This window comes from Rhododendron vialii, chromosome 1a, assembly GCF_030253575.1.
Source record: "Rhododendron vialii isolate Sample 1 chromosome 1a, ASM3025357v1".
In the NCBI taxonomy this organism is placed as follows: domain Eukaryota; kingdom Viridiplantae; phylum Streptophyta; class Magnoliopsida; order Ericales; family Ericaceae; genus Rhododendron; species Rhododendron vialii.
The window spans coordinates 40,289,001-40,305,664 of NC_080557.1; the positions used below are offsets into that span (position 1 = coordinate 40,289,001).

At 39.1% G+C, this 16,664-nt stretch overlaps 1 protein-coding gene and 1 pseudogene across 3 annotated transcripts; both read right to left on the reverse strand.

Annotated features, from left to right (window-relative positions):
• Positions 1-4,179: 4,179 nt before the first annotated feature.
• On the reverse strand, positions 4,180-7,162 carry LOC131300460 (auxin response factor 19-like; annotated as a pseudogene).
• Positions 7,163-13,927: 6,765 nt separating this feature from the next.
• On the reverse strand, positions 13,928-15,995 carry LOC131321415 (uncharacterized). Of its 3 annotated transcripts, none has more exons than XM_058369069.1 (2): positions 15,529-15,995; positions 13,928-14,868 (listed from the first exon to the last, which is right to left on the reverse strand). In XM_058369069.1, exons 1-2 carry the CDS (start codon positions 15,772-15,774, stop codon positions 14,149-14,151), a joined length of 966 nt encoding a protein of 321 aa, XP_058225052.1. In that variant the 5' UTR covers positions 15,775-15,995; the 3' UTR covers positions 13,928-14,148. The 3 variants fall into 3 exon arrangements, with proteins under 3 accessions (XP_058225052.1, XP_058218202.1, XP_058211782.1); XM_058362219.1 differs by having other exon boundaries at positions 13,928-15,428; positions 15,529-15,658; XM_058355799.1 differs by having other exon boundaries at positions 13,928-15,410; positions 15,529-15,642.
• Positions 15,996-16,664: the final 669 nt, after the last annotated feature.

Sequence of the window (16,664 nt, forward strand, 5' to 3'; positions counted from 1 at the left end):
ATGGTTGTTGAAAATTATAAATAACATTTCGGTAAATTGTTTTTGAAAACAAGATTATATTTCGGTAATTACATGTCGAAAATATGTTCAATTTTCGGTAAACAACTGCCGAATATGTATTTTCGGTAAATAGCTGTTGAAAAAAAATTATATTTCGGTAATTGGATGCTGAAAATATATCTCAATTTCGGTAACTAACTGTCGAGTATAATTGAAAATTTTTAACGGACTATGGGAGAAAATAGAGGACTGCAAATAGCGGCGCCCATAAGATAATTGGAAGCATAGGTAAAGGGGGAGACTATTCGCAGCCCCGTATTTTCTTCTTTAGCCCGTTAAAAATTTTCAATTAATTACAACATAGCCCCTGATGTAGAATGACCTAATTACCATTATACATGAAATGACCTACATGCTCTTATGACCAAAACCCCGTAAATTATCTTCCTCCCCTTCCCAAAACCCCTAAATTATCTTCCTCTCCTTTCCCCTGAAATTCATCAGTACGTTTGAAAAAGAAAAGGAAAAAAACCAGTCGACTGGTTCTTCTTTTCTTCATCTTCTCTTTTCTCCAAAACTCATTCTTCTTTCTTCTTCATCCTTTCTCTTCTTCTCTCTCTCAAGCTTGTTCATCATTTCAATCTCAATGGAGGAGCCAAATATTGTATCAATGGAAGGTTCCAGTCCTTCTATTGAAAAAAAAGATGACTCATTTCTAGGTTATGATTTCAAAATTGAAATGGAATCAAATTGGAAGCATAGGTAAAGGGGGAGACTATTCGCAGTCCTGTATTTTCTTCCTTAGCCCGTTAAAAATTTTCAATTAATTACAATATAGCCCCTGATGTAGAATGACCTAATTACCCTTATACTTATACATGAAATGACCTACATACCCTTATGACCAAAACCCCCTAAATTATCTTCCTCCCCTTCCCAGAACCCCTAAATTATCTTCCTCTCCTTTCCCCTGAAATTCATCAGCACGTTTGAAAAAAAAAAAACCAGTCGACTGGTTCTTCTTTTCTTCATCTTCTCTTTTCTCCAAAACCCATTCTTCTTTCATCTTCATCCTTTCTCTTCTTCTCTCTCTCAAGCTTGTTCATCATTTCAATCTCAATAGAGGAGCCAAATATTGTATCAATAGAAGGTTCCAGTACTTCCATTGAAAAAAAAGATGACTCACTTTTAGGTTATGATTTTGAAATTGAAATGGAATCAAATTCTATCGGTAACGATATGATGGCTAAGAAGAAAAATGTTGTGATGGACATTGTATCTTGGAAGCCGCGTGAGAATGAAACTTTTCCCCGTTCACAGTCCAATCTCCTGATTTACAAATTTTTAAACCAGTTTTTCGGTGTTTCAGGTCTGAATAAGTTAAGTAATTTCAGTAGTTAACCACTGTAAACAATTACTCTACTCGATAGTTAGTTACCGAAATTTAGACATAATTTCAGCATTCAATTACCGAAATGTATGTATCTTATTTCTATTCTATTGTAGTTCAACAATTAATTACCAATTTTAGTATGCAATTCCGACATGTGGTTATAGAAATATAGTCTTGTTTTCAACGGCTATTTATCGAAATGTAGGATTTTCGTACACACATGTTTTATTTACTGAAATTCGGCAGTTAGTTACCGAATGGTGCACACATTTCTGACATCTAGTTACCGAAATTGATACTTATTTTTAACAGTTAGTTACCGAATTGTATTACTGTTCATTCAGTAATAGGCAGCAGTTAGATACCGAATTGTTAGTATATTTTCGACTTTCACTTACCGAAATATAGACTAATTGTCGACAGTCAATTACCAAAACAGATCCAGAGAGCTAGAAAACTTGTTTTAATGGACTTTTCAAATAGGTGGATGATTATTGGTTCTTTTGATTTTATTTTTTTACTGCCATTGAATTTTTTTTTCCAACCATGTTTGTAGGTTTTTCCATTCAAAGATGAGTTGAGACATTGGATAATATCTATTGGTAAAAAAAGTCGGTTTGTGATTATCATTAAGGCGTCGGAGAGAATGGCAGAGAACCGAAGGCAAAGAAGATAGCACGCGTCACAGGAACTAAAAAATGCAAATGCCCGTTTAAACTGAGATGTGTTAAGGGATTGGAAGGTTGGACTGTCACTGTCTTCAACGACAATCACAATCATCCTCCCGCGGAACAGCTTAGAGGCACGCTTATCCCAGGAGGTTGTCTTTGGAAATCTCTACCCAACTGCCTGATATCATAAAGGATGACCTCAACTTCATGGCTCGTCTCAGTAAAGCCATTGAGCATATTATAATCAACCACTAACTGAGAATCACTCTCAAACATAACAGAACGAAAGCCCAACTGAAGCAACATTAAAACTCCACTGCGCAAAGCTAATGCCTCTGCCTAGATGGTGGAACAATCTGACCATCCCATTTTCGAAAGAAAGACAAATTAAACCAATTTGGACAGAAAATGCTTGTTGTCAATCAGCATGCATTGATTCCCAACAATTCCTTGGATTGAAAATTAAGTAACACTTCACAAGGTAGAAACCACCCATAGCTCTGATTTGGACACTCTCAAAACCATTAGTATCAAAGAACAACTTAATTTTGAACTGCTCTACTACTAATGGATTGAATAGATTTTTTTTTAAGTTTGCCAACAGCACTTCTATAAAGCTAAGAACTACCCACTTCAGCTACTGCAAGAGATTTAATCATAGATTTACCATTCACAGAATTAGCCACCATAGCATTACGGGGAACCAAACTTGCCAAGTAGGAGTATTTGTTTTCCCAAGTCTACTGCATTACAGGTCAATTTTATGAAAGTTCAAAACCAGACCCCTAATAAGTTCATTACAGTCAAAATATGTAAGACATCATAGCCCAACATTTCCAACTATCAAATATCCGACATCCATAAACATCCACAGATAGGAAGCTTTTCCAAACTGCCTCAACATTTTGTCAGGAAGATACGGCTCCACCACATCCATGTAACGAATCGGACTGGTGTAGAAGGCAATATCTGGGACAACTCGCTTGCGGGTATTGTGGGTATTGTACGGGTCAAAATTCTACCTCTTCTTCTTCCTATGGATGTGCTTCAGTGTGGCCCCGGCCCCGGCCCCGGCCTCGACGCGGTGGACGCATAATAACCTGCATATAATAACAGTAATGCAAACTTAGAAGTCTGAAAAGGTAAAACAATTTACTAATGCCAATAATACTCTTGAACCTTACTATCAAAATTGGGTCTACTAACCATAAAAAATCTCTCCCGTACATACAAGTATATGTATTATCCCGCACTTGTTTCTCAGAAAAAAAAATAACAGAAAAAACAGAGGAGGAAGAATACTTCTCTAGTTTCTCCATCTCTTCTGAAGCAAAATTTGACACGATGTACTTTCTTGTAAATTGTGATTTCTTATGGTAGTTAACAAGGTTTTGTACATCAGGTTTACACCAAATTGCATTTTCAACAGGATTTATACCAATTTACATGGGGATTACTCCAATCTATAAAAAAGACTAAACAAAACTTCGGCTGGTTTATGGCAGTTTTCCGAGCTGACCAATCTGAAGGAAAAAAGCATAGTAATGAATTTGCAGCAAATCTGAGGAGGCTTTCTAGTTTATCAGCAAAACCACAAAAAGTTCGCTTGCTGATAAGCAAGATAAATACGGGAAAGAAATAGAATATTAAAATCACTGTATTTCATAGTGCAAGAAATTGATTTCGATCATATCAAAGTTCCATTACCATACAAATGCAGGGGGCACATGGCACTCTACTCTGGTATCAGAGCTTCTCTAGTGCTTAATGCCTTGTTTGAACGGTATTTTAAAAAAAAATTAGTTAATTAAAGATAGGGATAATAAATAGAGAGATAGAGAAGGAAATGAGAATAATGGATTGTGGAGAGGAGAGAGATGATTGGAAGTAATGTAATGAGTGTTTTTTGAGTTGAATTTTTTTTCAAAATCCCATCCAAAAGACATAATGCACTGAAAACTTCCATCTGTAATTTGGAAGGCATTCGACATATCTGCTTAGCTGTTGTTCGGTTTCGAGCACCATAGGAACATTGGATTGTTTTGCAGGCCATTCTAATATCTGCTCTCCTTTCGCTTTGACAACTCATCCAATAGTAAGGCAATTCAATACATATCGTCAAAATTCGACTTCTTGGCATTAGCAGTTACGGCTAGCACACGAGCACATGGTTAGCTTCCTAACCATGAAAGTTTTGGGGTTAACCTGCACAGATATTATCACCAGAATTCTGTTCGGACAGTGTATCACCTCGTATGGAGGGCTCTGCTACTCATCCTTGGTGGTAAAAGGCACCCACTTCAATTTTCTGATTTCAAAACGATTAAACAAGGGCATTCCTGAAACTTCCACTCTTGTCTATTGAAGGAGACAGCTGTGTTTTTTTTTTGCCTAGTAAAAGACATTTTATTAATCTCTAAGAAATTACAAAGATTAAAAGGATAAGGGCACCCAAAGAAAATATTAATAACCTAAGGCTACCCAAGACCCAAGAGTTGGCAAGAGGACGCTGTGTTATGGTCATAGTGCCCTCTCCATGCATTTCCACTGTCAGTTCCACTACAAGCTTGTTTGGGAACTGGACCCAAATCTCCATCCGAACTCATTTGCTTCACCTTAGTTGATGATAGTATCTTTATGCTCTGAACACAACTCGCAAACTCCCTGAAAGGAATATGGAAATTAGACTATGGACACAAAACATAGAGGTAGAAAATATATAACATGACTTACTCCCAAGGATAATCTGCAAGTAGTATGTCTTTTTCGTGATCAACATAGACAAGTTTCCACTCTGTTCTTTGTGAGTCTTCTAGTTGTCCTTCAATCCCAAACCTACGGGCCAGATCATGCCTGAGCACATCATAGCCCTTGTAATGGCTGACATCAATAGTTCTCCCCACAGACCCACGTTTTTGTACCTAAATAAGCATTAGTGAATTGTCGAAGCTAATTCACCAACAAAAAGCAAAAGTAATGCAATTAAAAGAAAAATTATTATTTCCTTTACTTATGCCCTTCTATATCTAATAAGTACTATTCTAATAAGACAAAGTGGACTAACATACTTTTGCGTATGTTTGCATTCTCTGAGTAGGGCACTCAGGCTAGGCCGCAACCCACCTCCCAAAACACCAGCATCTCTAATTGTGATATCAGTAGAACACCCTGGCTTGAAAGACATGTTTGGCAACCCAAACGACTGAGAACTGATATCAGCAGCAGACGACTCTGTCTGAAAATCCCTTGGTATCCCACCATAATTGGAAAGCAAGTTCCAGAATCAAAACCCCTGGACAACCATGCATCAGCTGGCATACCTTCGACATTACCTGGAAAGTGAACATTGTTTCTGGACTGTGACTGAACATCCCCCTCCATAAAAAACAAAGAAGAATAATCAATGATCCCGCACTACAAGAACAGAAAAATAAACAACGAAAACGGTATACAAGAATGGATCTCCTATCTAATTCTATTTGAATAGAACACTCCCCATGAAATGGTAACCATACCAACAAAGTTATGATCCCAAACAGTCAAAATTGATTAATGCATAATCCAAAATTCAATAATAAACTTCCCAAATGCCCTCCAATTATCAAACACAACATTTGGCTTGCTCTTGTAAAGTCCCTTTTTTTCAGATCAGATAGAAAGGTACCTTTTTTGCATAGAAATCACCTCTTACCACAAGCTATAACACAATCTTGTAACCCCCCGCCTATCGAACTCTTATAACCCACAAGTAAATTGATACAACGTTTGCTTTGGTATTTTTCAATTCGCTTCTATTTTATTTTCGTGATCTGTCAACTACTATTCTCCCGATTGTTCCAGCATTTGAGAACCAGAATTATTGCTTTTATCTGTAACTTTGTCAACTCCATGTCAAAACTTGCCTTCATTTTTAACTTTACAACCCACCATATATATTAATAATGGTAATCATAACCAGAGTTCGAGAGTCTGCTCAAAGGGGACGGTCTTTGCAATAGGCTAAAATATTGCATATTTCTTTACCAAATCACATAGGCAATATGAACATCCCCACCCCCTACTAAAACTCTGTTATCCGTCCTCGCTGACGGTGCTCAAATTTCAACAATTCAAGCATAATCAAGTGCTACTAAGAAAGAAATGCATAACATGACACAAATATTCTTAAAACCAAATTAGAAGACTGATCGCCCACGATTCAGCCAAAAAAGAATTGAAGGTTGCTTTCTATCTCATCATCAAAACCAATTCCCAACGATCAATTCAAGTCGAGTCAAGCTTGAAAGCTCTAAATATGGCCTAATTATCCATACCAAACCAACCGCCCACTTACAAGTCAAGGTTATCAAAAGTAAGGCTTCCAATGACAGTTTTTTGACCATGGAACATTTGGCCACTCGAAGTATGCTTAAAATGAGTATTGAACAGACCATGAAATGACAATGACTGGTTCACTTGGTGGTGGAAATAGTTGAGCAAGATTCGACACATCTCAATGCACAAATCATAATTAATTCACTTGAGATCCAAAAAGGGTGAAACCAGGGCTCAACGGTAGATAACTCACAATAGAATTTCCAGAAAATATTTGGAAACCAAAACTCTAAGTAGATTCACCGTAAGAAATCGAACACGGGACTGTTTTTCAAACAGGAAACTCTTGGGACAGCTCAACTTCGAAAAATCACAATAAATAACGTTTAACATTTTCAAGCGATCTTGGCGTCAAAAGCTTGGCAAGAGGATGTAGTTACAAAGTTGCGAATGAGCCAAGATTAAATTTGAACTGCGAGGATGAGAAAACAAATGAATTCTAAAATTGTACGAATCTGTCAAACAGGAGACTCTCAAGATGCCAAACAGTTTTTGAAAATTCAATATAATTGAAGCTTCAACATTTTCAAGTGATTCCAACGCCCAAAGATCAATCTCTGAGTTTAGTTTATATCTCTTAAAGAAATCAAAATCAAATTCGTAGCATGTGGATGAGAAATCAAAAAAACACAACAGCTTTACGAATCTGTCTAAAACAGATTGTCAGGATGCAGACCAGCTTTCAAAAATTCATAGTAAATCAAGTCTCAATGGTTTAAAGCTATGATGCATGGACACAAATACAGACACTGACACGGACACGGGAATTCTAAAAAAATGGAGACACAGACACGGCGGAGGACACGCCATGTGTATATTTATTTATTTATTTATATTTTTTTTCAATTTTTTTCCCAAATTTAAATGGCAAAATGTGGACAAAACGAAAATTCCATAGTTCCAATACCATTTAAACAAAACAAAACATCCATAAGTTCAATACAACCCTATTGAAAAATTACAATTTAACCCCTGAATTTTTTTAAAAAAATTTACAGTTTGACCCCCAAAATTTTAAAAAATTACAGTTTGACCCCAATTTTTTTTTAAAATTACACTTTGACCCCTGCCGTGTCCCATCGGTGTCCCACCGTGTCCCCCTCAAAAATTTATATGAAATTATGGGTCACACCACGTGGAGTGTCCCATACGTGTCTCCGAGGCGTCCCCGCATGTCCCTGTGTCCGGACACTGCGAAACGTCGACCCCTAGAGGTGTCAATGCTTCATATTAAGCGATTCCAGTGGCAATAGAACAAGCGGAGAATGTACTTTAAATATCATGAAGGATTTGAAACCAAATTCACAATGCAAGAATGAGAAATCGTCCAAGAAAGGAACCCCTGTAACCTGTCCCAAATCTGCTGTGTATATACATGCATATATACACGAAAATATGCAAATATAATCAACCAGAAAGAGGGAGAAAATGTATACTTACAGTGAAGTAGAGGGGAAGGAAGAAAACGGTGAGTGAAGTAGGAAAATCATGAGGGGAGTTAGGGAGGGGTTGCACTGTCCTGCAGATGATCGTTTAGGGATTTTGCTCCGTTCCATTTTTATTGTGGAAGATAGTATGGAAAATTATGTAGGTATCTAAGGGAGTGGGAATGGCTTATCATTTATTGTTGTTGTTTTTATTAAGCTGGTGGCAGATAATACTCGATTTTATTGTCTTTGGAGGTGGTAGTGGAACCGGGTGTTACACAAGAACTCATGTGTTTTACCTTCTAGGGCTTCAATCTCTTCTAAGAAAGGTTTCCTCCAGGTTTTCCAAATAACAGAAAACACACAAACAAAGGATTGTCGCCTTGGAAGAAAAATGAGCGAGCAGGGAAAATATCAGAAAACCAAAACAACACTGGAATGAAAGAAATCCCAAAACCCTAACGCACCCAAATAATAATAGCAACGGACAACAAGAAGACCAGAAATCACCTGGTGCGAGCAGTCCTGATTATTAGCAAGCAGAGAAAGAGCAGTTCAGAGCAACACAAACGAATCGAGCCAAAACAATCTACACTACAAGTCTGATTAAAACCACCCCAAAATATCTCTCTGCAAATTTCTCAGAGAGATGACGTCAGGAGCAGAAGGAAGAAAAGCCTTGTTACCTTGTCATGTTGGGCAACCCCACATGGGCAAAGCTGAGGAGTTCTGTGAGGCTGTCAGAGAAACCGAAGCGAAATTACACATATGCCCACAATTCAATTCATTTGAGGGGCAAAATTGGAAGAGATCGGGCAATGAAAATAAGCCATTCAATTTGACCCACCGTTCTGTTTACTCAAGGGTTGGGATACGGAGAATCACCTCAGTGTTTTCTTTCTCCTCAAATCTACACTACCATCAAAAGCACGAAAAAATTTACGTTTTGTTTGTTCGTCTTTTGCAAACAAGTTGAAGCTTACACGGTTACACCTACGAAACGGAGAAACATACTTATTTGGCCAAGCATAAGAAGAATCATTGAAATATCTTCCTAGTTCTATCACAACCTTCAAAAGCTGGAAACTATTTTCATTTTGGTTTCAATTCTGTGGGTGTAGAACTTCAAAACAACAGTGATGCATAATGTAAATAAACCAAAAAAACTCACCAGAATCTCAGATTCATTTGGTTTCAATTCTGTGGGTGTAGAACTTCAAAACAACAGTGATGCATAATGTAAATAAACCAAAAAAACTCACCAGAATCTCAGATTCATAGGAAGAGTGTTGTTCCGGACAAGCAAGTGAATTCACAACATTGCCTTTCAAAAACGGAGTCCTTACTCACATGCAAGATGAGATAAAAGGAATGCCACTATAGAAACGGGGAGTGTGAGAATCTCTACCCAGTATATGTCCTGATAGAATTATCAACTCTCCTCTAGTGGGGAGTTAAATCACTTAGGGCTTGCTTAATTGACCATTGGACTGAATCATATAATCCTTAGGGGATGTGAATATTGGCAATTGTCCACATCTAATCGGGTAGGATCACTCATCCTAAGCGGCTAAAATAGCTGTCTGCATTAGGGAAAAAACAATGAAGAATGTGAAAGGTAATCTAGAGAAACTGATCCTGCGACAGCAAACAGCCAACACCAGATATGATTTCCTAGCTTACTTGAACGTTAGAACCAAAAACTGGTCAGGAATCATGTTGTCACAGTCTGCTTTGTTTCCCACTCTGTAAGCTAATCATGATTCCAACGCAAGCACAACACAGATGATAAGAACAAAAGAGAGCCTATTCACTACTTACCGGAGGCCTGGATCTGGAAGCTTTCAGAGGGGGCGCTTTGCTGGGGGCACAACCAACTGAAAAATATTGAGGTGATGGAGGACAGGTTCTAATTTGCGACAAAACGTAACCTTCTTTGCCGTTTACATTCTTCACACCCAAAGAGATTGAGATGTTTTCTGCCTCTTCAGCTCTCCAACACAATATGCTCAACAAATTGAATCACCGCTGAACTTTTTCTCCGTATGAAATTATTCACATATATTGTAAAGAGCAAAAATAAAACTTGGCCAATAGTGGCTCTCCTTAGGATACTCTACGATAGAGCATTTGATGCACTGTGACTTTTCTATACGGAAAAGTCAAAAGTACTAAACATGGGTTGTTGGGTGAATGTTCATCTTTGTGTCAACACATCACATACCCTTATCGAAGTGTTGAGTAGTCGATGCGGGTGCTCTATACATTTGGAACAGTCATACACCATATAGATTATATGGATTGGGCCTTTCCATCAACACATATAGCACTTGAAATTAAACAAATTGGAGAGCAGAGTCATAAACTCTGTCGATCATTGCAATGGTAATCATTCATGACAGTCTTCAAATTTTTTGTATGTGGAGTCAAAACTGTGCATTCTTTATTTACCTATTTCATCATTGAAATGGGAATATTTGGGTCCAATTTAACATAGGTGCTGTTAGAAGTGTTCATTCACATGCTACATAATGTGTGTGTGTGTGTGCGCGCGTGTGAGAGAGAGAGAGAGTAACTTCTTCCTCCTCAACTTCTCCTTGACATTGCTCTTCTCCACTATCTCACATTTCTCTTTATTCACCTCAAGCAATGGCTTCCTCTCTCTCCCTCACATCTAATTCCCCTATATTCTCACCATCGCATTCCTTTTCCTTCCATTTCTTCACAACCACTGGACTCTTCTTCCCACTGCCCCTCTTCGCATTTTCGCACTCTTTCGCCCTTGTGGGCAATTTCTTCAAATCATTGCAAAAATCCGTAATCTGACTCAGAATATCACGTCAAAGTAACTAAAGAGGCAAGCCAAAGTACAAGAACAATAAAGATAAAAGTCAAATAGGGGGAAAATGAAAGAAACTTGCCTTTTCTTTTAAAGGGGTTTGTTCAGACCTTTTGATGAGACAATTTACTGGAACTGAAACGAAAATAGAACAGAATTTGTCAACATTAAGACCAACAAAGCCAGATCCTATGAATTGCCTTGCACAGAACCAGCTCTACCAGTAGAATTAGAACAAGAGAAAATTGAAACCTATAAAGACAAAAAGATATACCGTAAACAAAACATCTATTGACATACAGGTGAAGTAAGGGGTTTGGTTCAAACACATCACCGCACCTAGGGATTCTGAGTAGCATCACTCAGCCAAAAGCCACTAATTCTCACTTGCCTTAAGTCTTAACAAACATCAAATAGCATTACTCGCAAAATTATCACAAAAACCATTCAGTACCCCTAACATTAGTTTTCAAACAAAGCTATTGAGAACTTATAAAATCTAAACTTTAATGTAACTAATTACAAAAGACAAATGTTATACAAATCTACAAAAAGCATTAGAGGAAGAAAACATGATTCTGATTTCAAAGATCGCTGGGTACGTAAAAAATTGACTGGAAATGGAAACCCCAAAACAGAGGCCACGATGCCGATCAGTGGCTTCGATAACAAAAACGAGGTGGGATGCAGTATGAAAAATAGACACTGAAGGGGATTGGTCCGGCCGATTCAAACAGAAAGACATTTGTATGAGTGCAATGAGAGTGCCTTGTTACGAGTGCAATATTTCGAACTGATACACCAAACAACTTTGGTCAGTCACTGTTCATATGGCTTCTATTATCACTGCTACTACTCAAGCTTACAACTTGTCTACTCAAGTAAATACAGTTTTTTCTGAACCACTGTACCTGTCTTCTCAGGCTCGTGATTCAGTTATATATTGCACAATCCAGTGAGTTGGTCATTTAATGATCATAGCTACATCATGAATGGAATACATGCATCCTTTAAAGCCGCAATTCTGAAGCAAAATTACAACTATATTACCATATCCAAAAAATCGTCGGAACTGAAAAACCAACGGAAATTGAAGGATGCTTTCCTCCCAAAAGATGAAACTATATAAACAGATGACAAACCTTAGATCCAAAGAGAATGCAATCTTAGAAAAAGAAAACCAAAAAGCCACGTTCACATATGTAAACAATAGATATACCTATTGTCGAGCCCAATTTTGCTTGTGTTCCTTACGCAGCTTGAACCATGAAATCAGAGAAATGCTTTCTATGGAAGCTTACTGGAAACCCTAGGTCAATACAAATGCAGCAATAACAAATCTCAGCTCTCCTTTAAATGACGGCAACAGCCGCAACAACAGTGCTTTACCCTGGGGTAGTACAGCTTCTCGAGTAAAATGAGGAGATCAATCGGCTCAGCAAGTACCAAATTTCAGCAAAATCCGGGGTAGAGAGTACAATTTCAGCAAGTGAAATCCGGATGACCAAGCAATCGTAAACTCTCGATCGATCGCCTTAAAAAGAAGAGGTTCTTGTGTGAACAAAAGAAAAGTTATGATTCCCAAACTATCCAAACCTAAACACATGCAAAGGAAAACTGGCAGACAAATCTAAGGAGGGTGATTTGGTAATTTTGTCACGTGGCTTGGCTTGCCATCCTTGGTTCTTTTATTACAAGAGTATTGATAAGTACTTTTTTTTTAAATAAGTGCTTATTTTTTGAATTAAAGGTGATGTATGGTGAGAGAATGATCTGTCTCGTATAGAAACCTTAGCGGAACGGGATAGTCAAGTATGCATGAAGAGTTTTGAGGCAGAGGAAGATGGCATTCCATTCCGCATTCTTTTTACTAAAAGAAGGCCATAAAATGCATATGGGCCACAAAATGTCATATTGAATTCAGTCAAACTCCTAAAAGAACACCATAACTCATATGACAGCTTTGGACTGTAGTGGGAATGTAGTGAAAGTGACATTGAAGTGACATATCTCAAATATATTGTCACAAAATTCAGTTTTTGAGCTCGTGAAAACTCATATTCGCTGATTTTGTAAATCTGGCCATAAGAACTCATACTTTTTGCCACAAACACTCATAAAGTAGCCACAAATCATATTTGGGTTGTTTGGACTGTAGTGGTACCGCAAACAGATCCATCCCCCATTGATGAACAGGTTAAATCCTACAGAGAGGTAGGAGTGTCTCTCTCTAGAACCCATTTCTTTGTCTTTATGTACTTAGCATTTGCACTGAACCGTATATTATTCTCAAGAAGAGAAGAAAGCAATAAAGTGACAAAGTCACTCCATCAACGAAATACATTGCAAAATTTCTCTGCTCTCTTGAAGACGTCATAATACTAAAATTTGACAGCAGTCACAGCTTAAACTTAGCTCATATTACAGATAAGTCAAGTATATCACTCACTGATAAGCAAACAAAATAATTGTTGCAATTATTAGGCCCATCGCAAGCCCACCTTCAATTTCATAAATGACCACTTATAATTCACATACAAATATTACTAGCTTATCACATTTGAAAAATGGCAAGACTAACACATTGGTCATTCAACTTATGGACGCAAAAACCAATCACATAGCTATGAGGGCATGTACGACAAAGATAAAATCTCATAGATACGAGCTTTGAGATTGCATGACATCCGAAAGAGAGGTATGACATTGACCTCAACGGAATTAAAATCCAGCCATTTCCCTACTGAGTGGGGTATCACAGCATCGAGTTTCAACCTATCTGGTTACACTCAGATTTCCATCATCATAACTTATCGATACGAATTACATTTCATCGTGATTCCTACGAAAGATACACTGAGGACACATAACTAATCCTTGCTACAGGCATTGACAGCTTGTATGAATACTAAAACACTAGCACATTAACACGCGAAACTTCATGAAAAGAATCCACTAAAAAGCTAATTCAATGAGAGAACAAATCAAGAAGCAAATACACTGTTCTGAAGCAAGTGCAGCACTCACAAGTTGGTCCTAGTGTCCAGGCTTGTCAAAGGGGAAAGGACTCTTCAGGAGCAGTCCAAGCAGAGGAGTGTGCAGGGTCTGAACTCTGAACAAACAGATTTCCTCTCATCCTTGCAAATTGGGTGCGTCAAGCTTGTTTAATAGTTCAAATACTAAGTTGTTCAGTCGAGCTTATGTCATGCAGTGCAAACCAACATAACATTCAAACATATTTTGAATTCCAAATACTTTTCCTTGTCAGTAGCCAAAATACAATGAAACCACAATCATAAATAACCGTTAAAACAAAAAACATAAAGAAAGAGTGGGGACATCACATGTAATAGTTGAGCAAAGAACTGATCTTCAGGCTCTTCAAGTTCATTTGGCAAGACAGTGACCAAAATTCCAATCACCCATCTTCAGTTTCTTCAAGCTCTAAGTTCCTCCAAGATTGGACTCATCTCCTCTAATCAAATTTTCCAATGGTCTGATATCTTCCACATACTGGTATATATGGAGCTTGTTACTGTCCATTCCGATGGAAGGTAGGAGAGGGGTCTGGAAATTGTTGCCAATTACAAGCTCTTGAAACTTTTCCTTAGTGGGGTCGTATGAATAAAGAGGAGGCATGACAGGCACAAGGGGCAGTGACTTGCTATTACTGTTATTAGTCCCTTCTTCTTCCTGTGCTACGTGCGTACCAGTCATTAACATCTCACCTGTCGGGAGGTTTCCAAGTAAACTACATCCGCGGTCTTTGAAAGCATATGGGATATTGATGATGTGCTTAGTCCATGCTTCTGCTACTGCTGCTGCTTCTTCGCCGTCATCAACATAATCATCAGCAACATCAACAACATCGACATCAAAAGCTGCTGCTGCTGCTTCTTCTTCGCCGTCATCCACATAATCATCAGCAACATCAACAACATCGATATCAAAAGCTGCTGCTTCTTCGCCGTCATCAACATAATCATCAGCAACATCAACAACATCGACATCAACGTCTTGTTCTCCTCCCCTTTTCTCTTCTTCTGTAGGCATCTTGCCCCCATATACCCAGAGCTCTAATTTCTGATCAACGAACCCCTCCACCAGAGCCAGATGGTCTCCAAATTGAAGCAACGAACCCCGATGGTCCTCACTCTTGAATGGCTGTGGCAGAAACCGGAAAACATCAAATACCTCCTCCTTGAATGAGAAGGCAACAAGCACAGTGCGTGTAACCTGGGGCCAGAAAAAGAGAGTGCTACTTCCATGGAGGAAAACGCTTTCGCCCCAGATGTCAATTGGAATGCCACTGGGGATGCTTCTCCACTCATCATCCTTGCCTAGAGTAAGAATCTCGCAGTTCGGTGAGAAATAAAAGTCGTGCCTAGTGCCAGGGTCACTACGAAAGCACAATTTAAGCAACTTGTATTCCTTTCTAGTACAATCAAACCCGAGGTAGAATCTAAATTTCTGACGACGAGAATAATTAAAGCAGGGAGGAAGCTCTATGGAACAATTAGTAGAGACCTTGCAAACCCACATGCGATGACCTCTGTAGGCACAGAAGAGGCCATTAACGACTTCCGTAAATCCGTCGTACATCTTGCCGTTAACAGTGAATTGGTGAGCCAAATCTAACTGCAATACTCCTCCACCTTTCTCTTCTTTTCTTACAGACCCTAACCCTTTTGGCCCAGACCCTAACCCTGACCCTGACCCTGACCCTAACCCTAACGGTGTGCAGCAGAAGAACCATAAGTTATCGTGAAAGTCCGGACATACAAATAATAGGCCACCCTGGGATCGGGAACGAGAGTAGTGTACCTTACGAAAACAATCGTCCTCGATGGATGAACGCCAGAGATTAGACACACACTTGAATCGCGCCAGAGGTTTGCAAGCAAGCCTCGTCAGCACTTCCGACACCACCAATTCGTGAGGGAGCACCGAAGCTGCTCCGCCGCCGCCGCCGCTGCAGGCTCCTAGTATTCTTCTCTTCTCCTCCCTCCTCCTGATTCTTATTTTCTTCTCCTCCCATGTTACTATTACTACTCTTCTCTCCTTCACCATCGCCGCCGCCCCCGCGCGCTTCTTCCCCCGTACGTTATCTCTGCTGCCGATCTCTATCCCAATCTCTCTCACTTGAAGCCTTTGCCTTTTGCGTTGTGTTGTGTTGTGTTTTACTCTGTAATTTCATGGCATTGGGGTATAAATATAGAAGGAGTACAACCTAATTAAGGTTGTCTGTCGGTCTCCTGATCCGAAATGGAATCCTTGTTTGTTCCTAGTTCCTACTGTAATTCGGGTTTCGTCGCAGACCTCCACACTCTTATGGAAAAATTATACAATGTCTCGGAGGCATTGGCAAGTGAGTGTCACACTCCACTACACATTTGTGGGACATGAGTGGTATATCACACAACAATAATGATATAGGTACCGACGGTCGGGGAGGAAAATCGTACCGACCGGTCGTGCCGGGCCGTCTCTGGCCACCAGATGGCCGATTCAAGCCGTCCAAAAATTTTAAAATAAAAAATCGAGGGGCCTAATGAGGGAATAAACGGCATCCGAGGTGTGTAGGGTGCTCTAATCAAGCATCTTACATACCTCAGATGCCGTTGATTCTCGCGCAGAGCCCATTGGGTTTTTTTTATAGAATTTTTGGACCGCCCGGATCAGTCGTCCAGTGACCGGAGACGGCCCAATGCAGCCGGTCGGTACGATTTCCCTCCCAGCCTTTCGGTACTCATAGCAGTACTCATCACATAAATGGGTGGTGGAGAGTGCATTGAGACACCCTCTTGCCAATGCAGTAAGTTTACACACACAGATTTTTTGCACACAAATCTTGCACAGATAACGGTGTGGGGCTCAGTACGGGTTTCACACAAATAATCCAAATCGTTCATTAAAAATATTTATAGGTATTGGATTGAGTACTTATAGGTATCAGATTG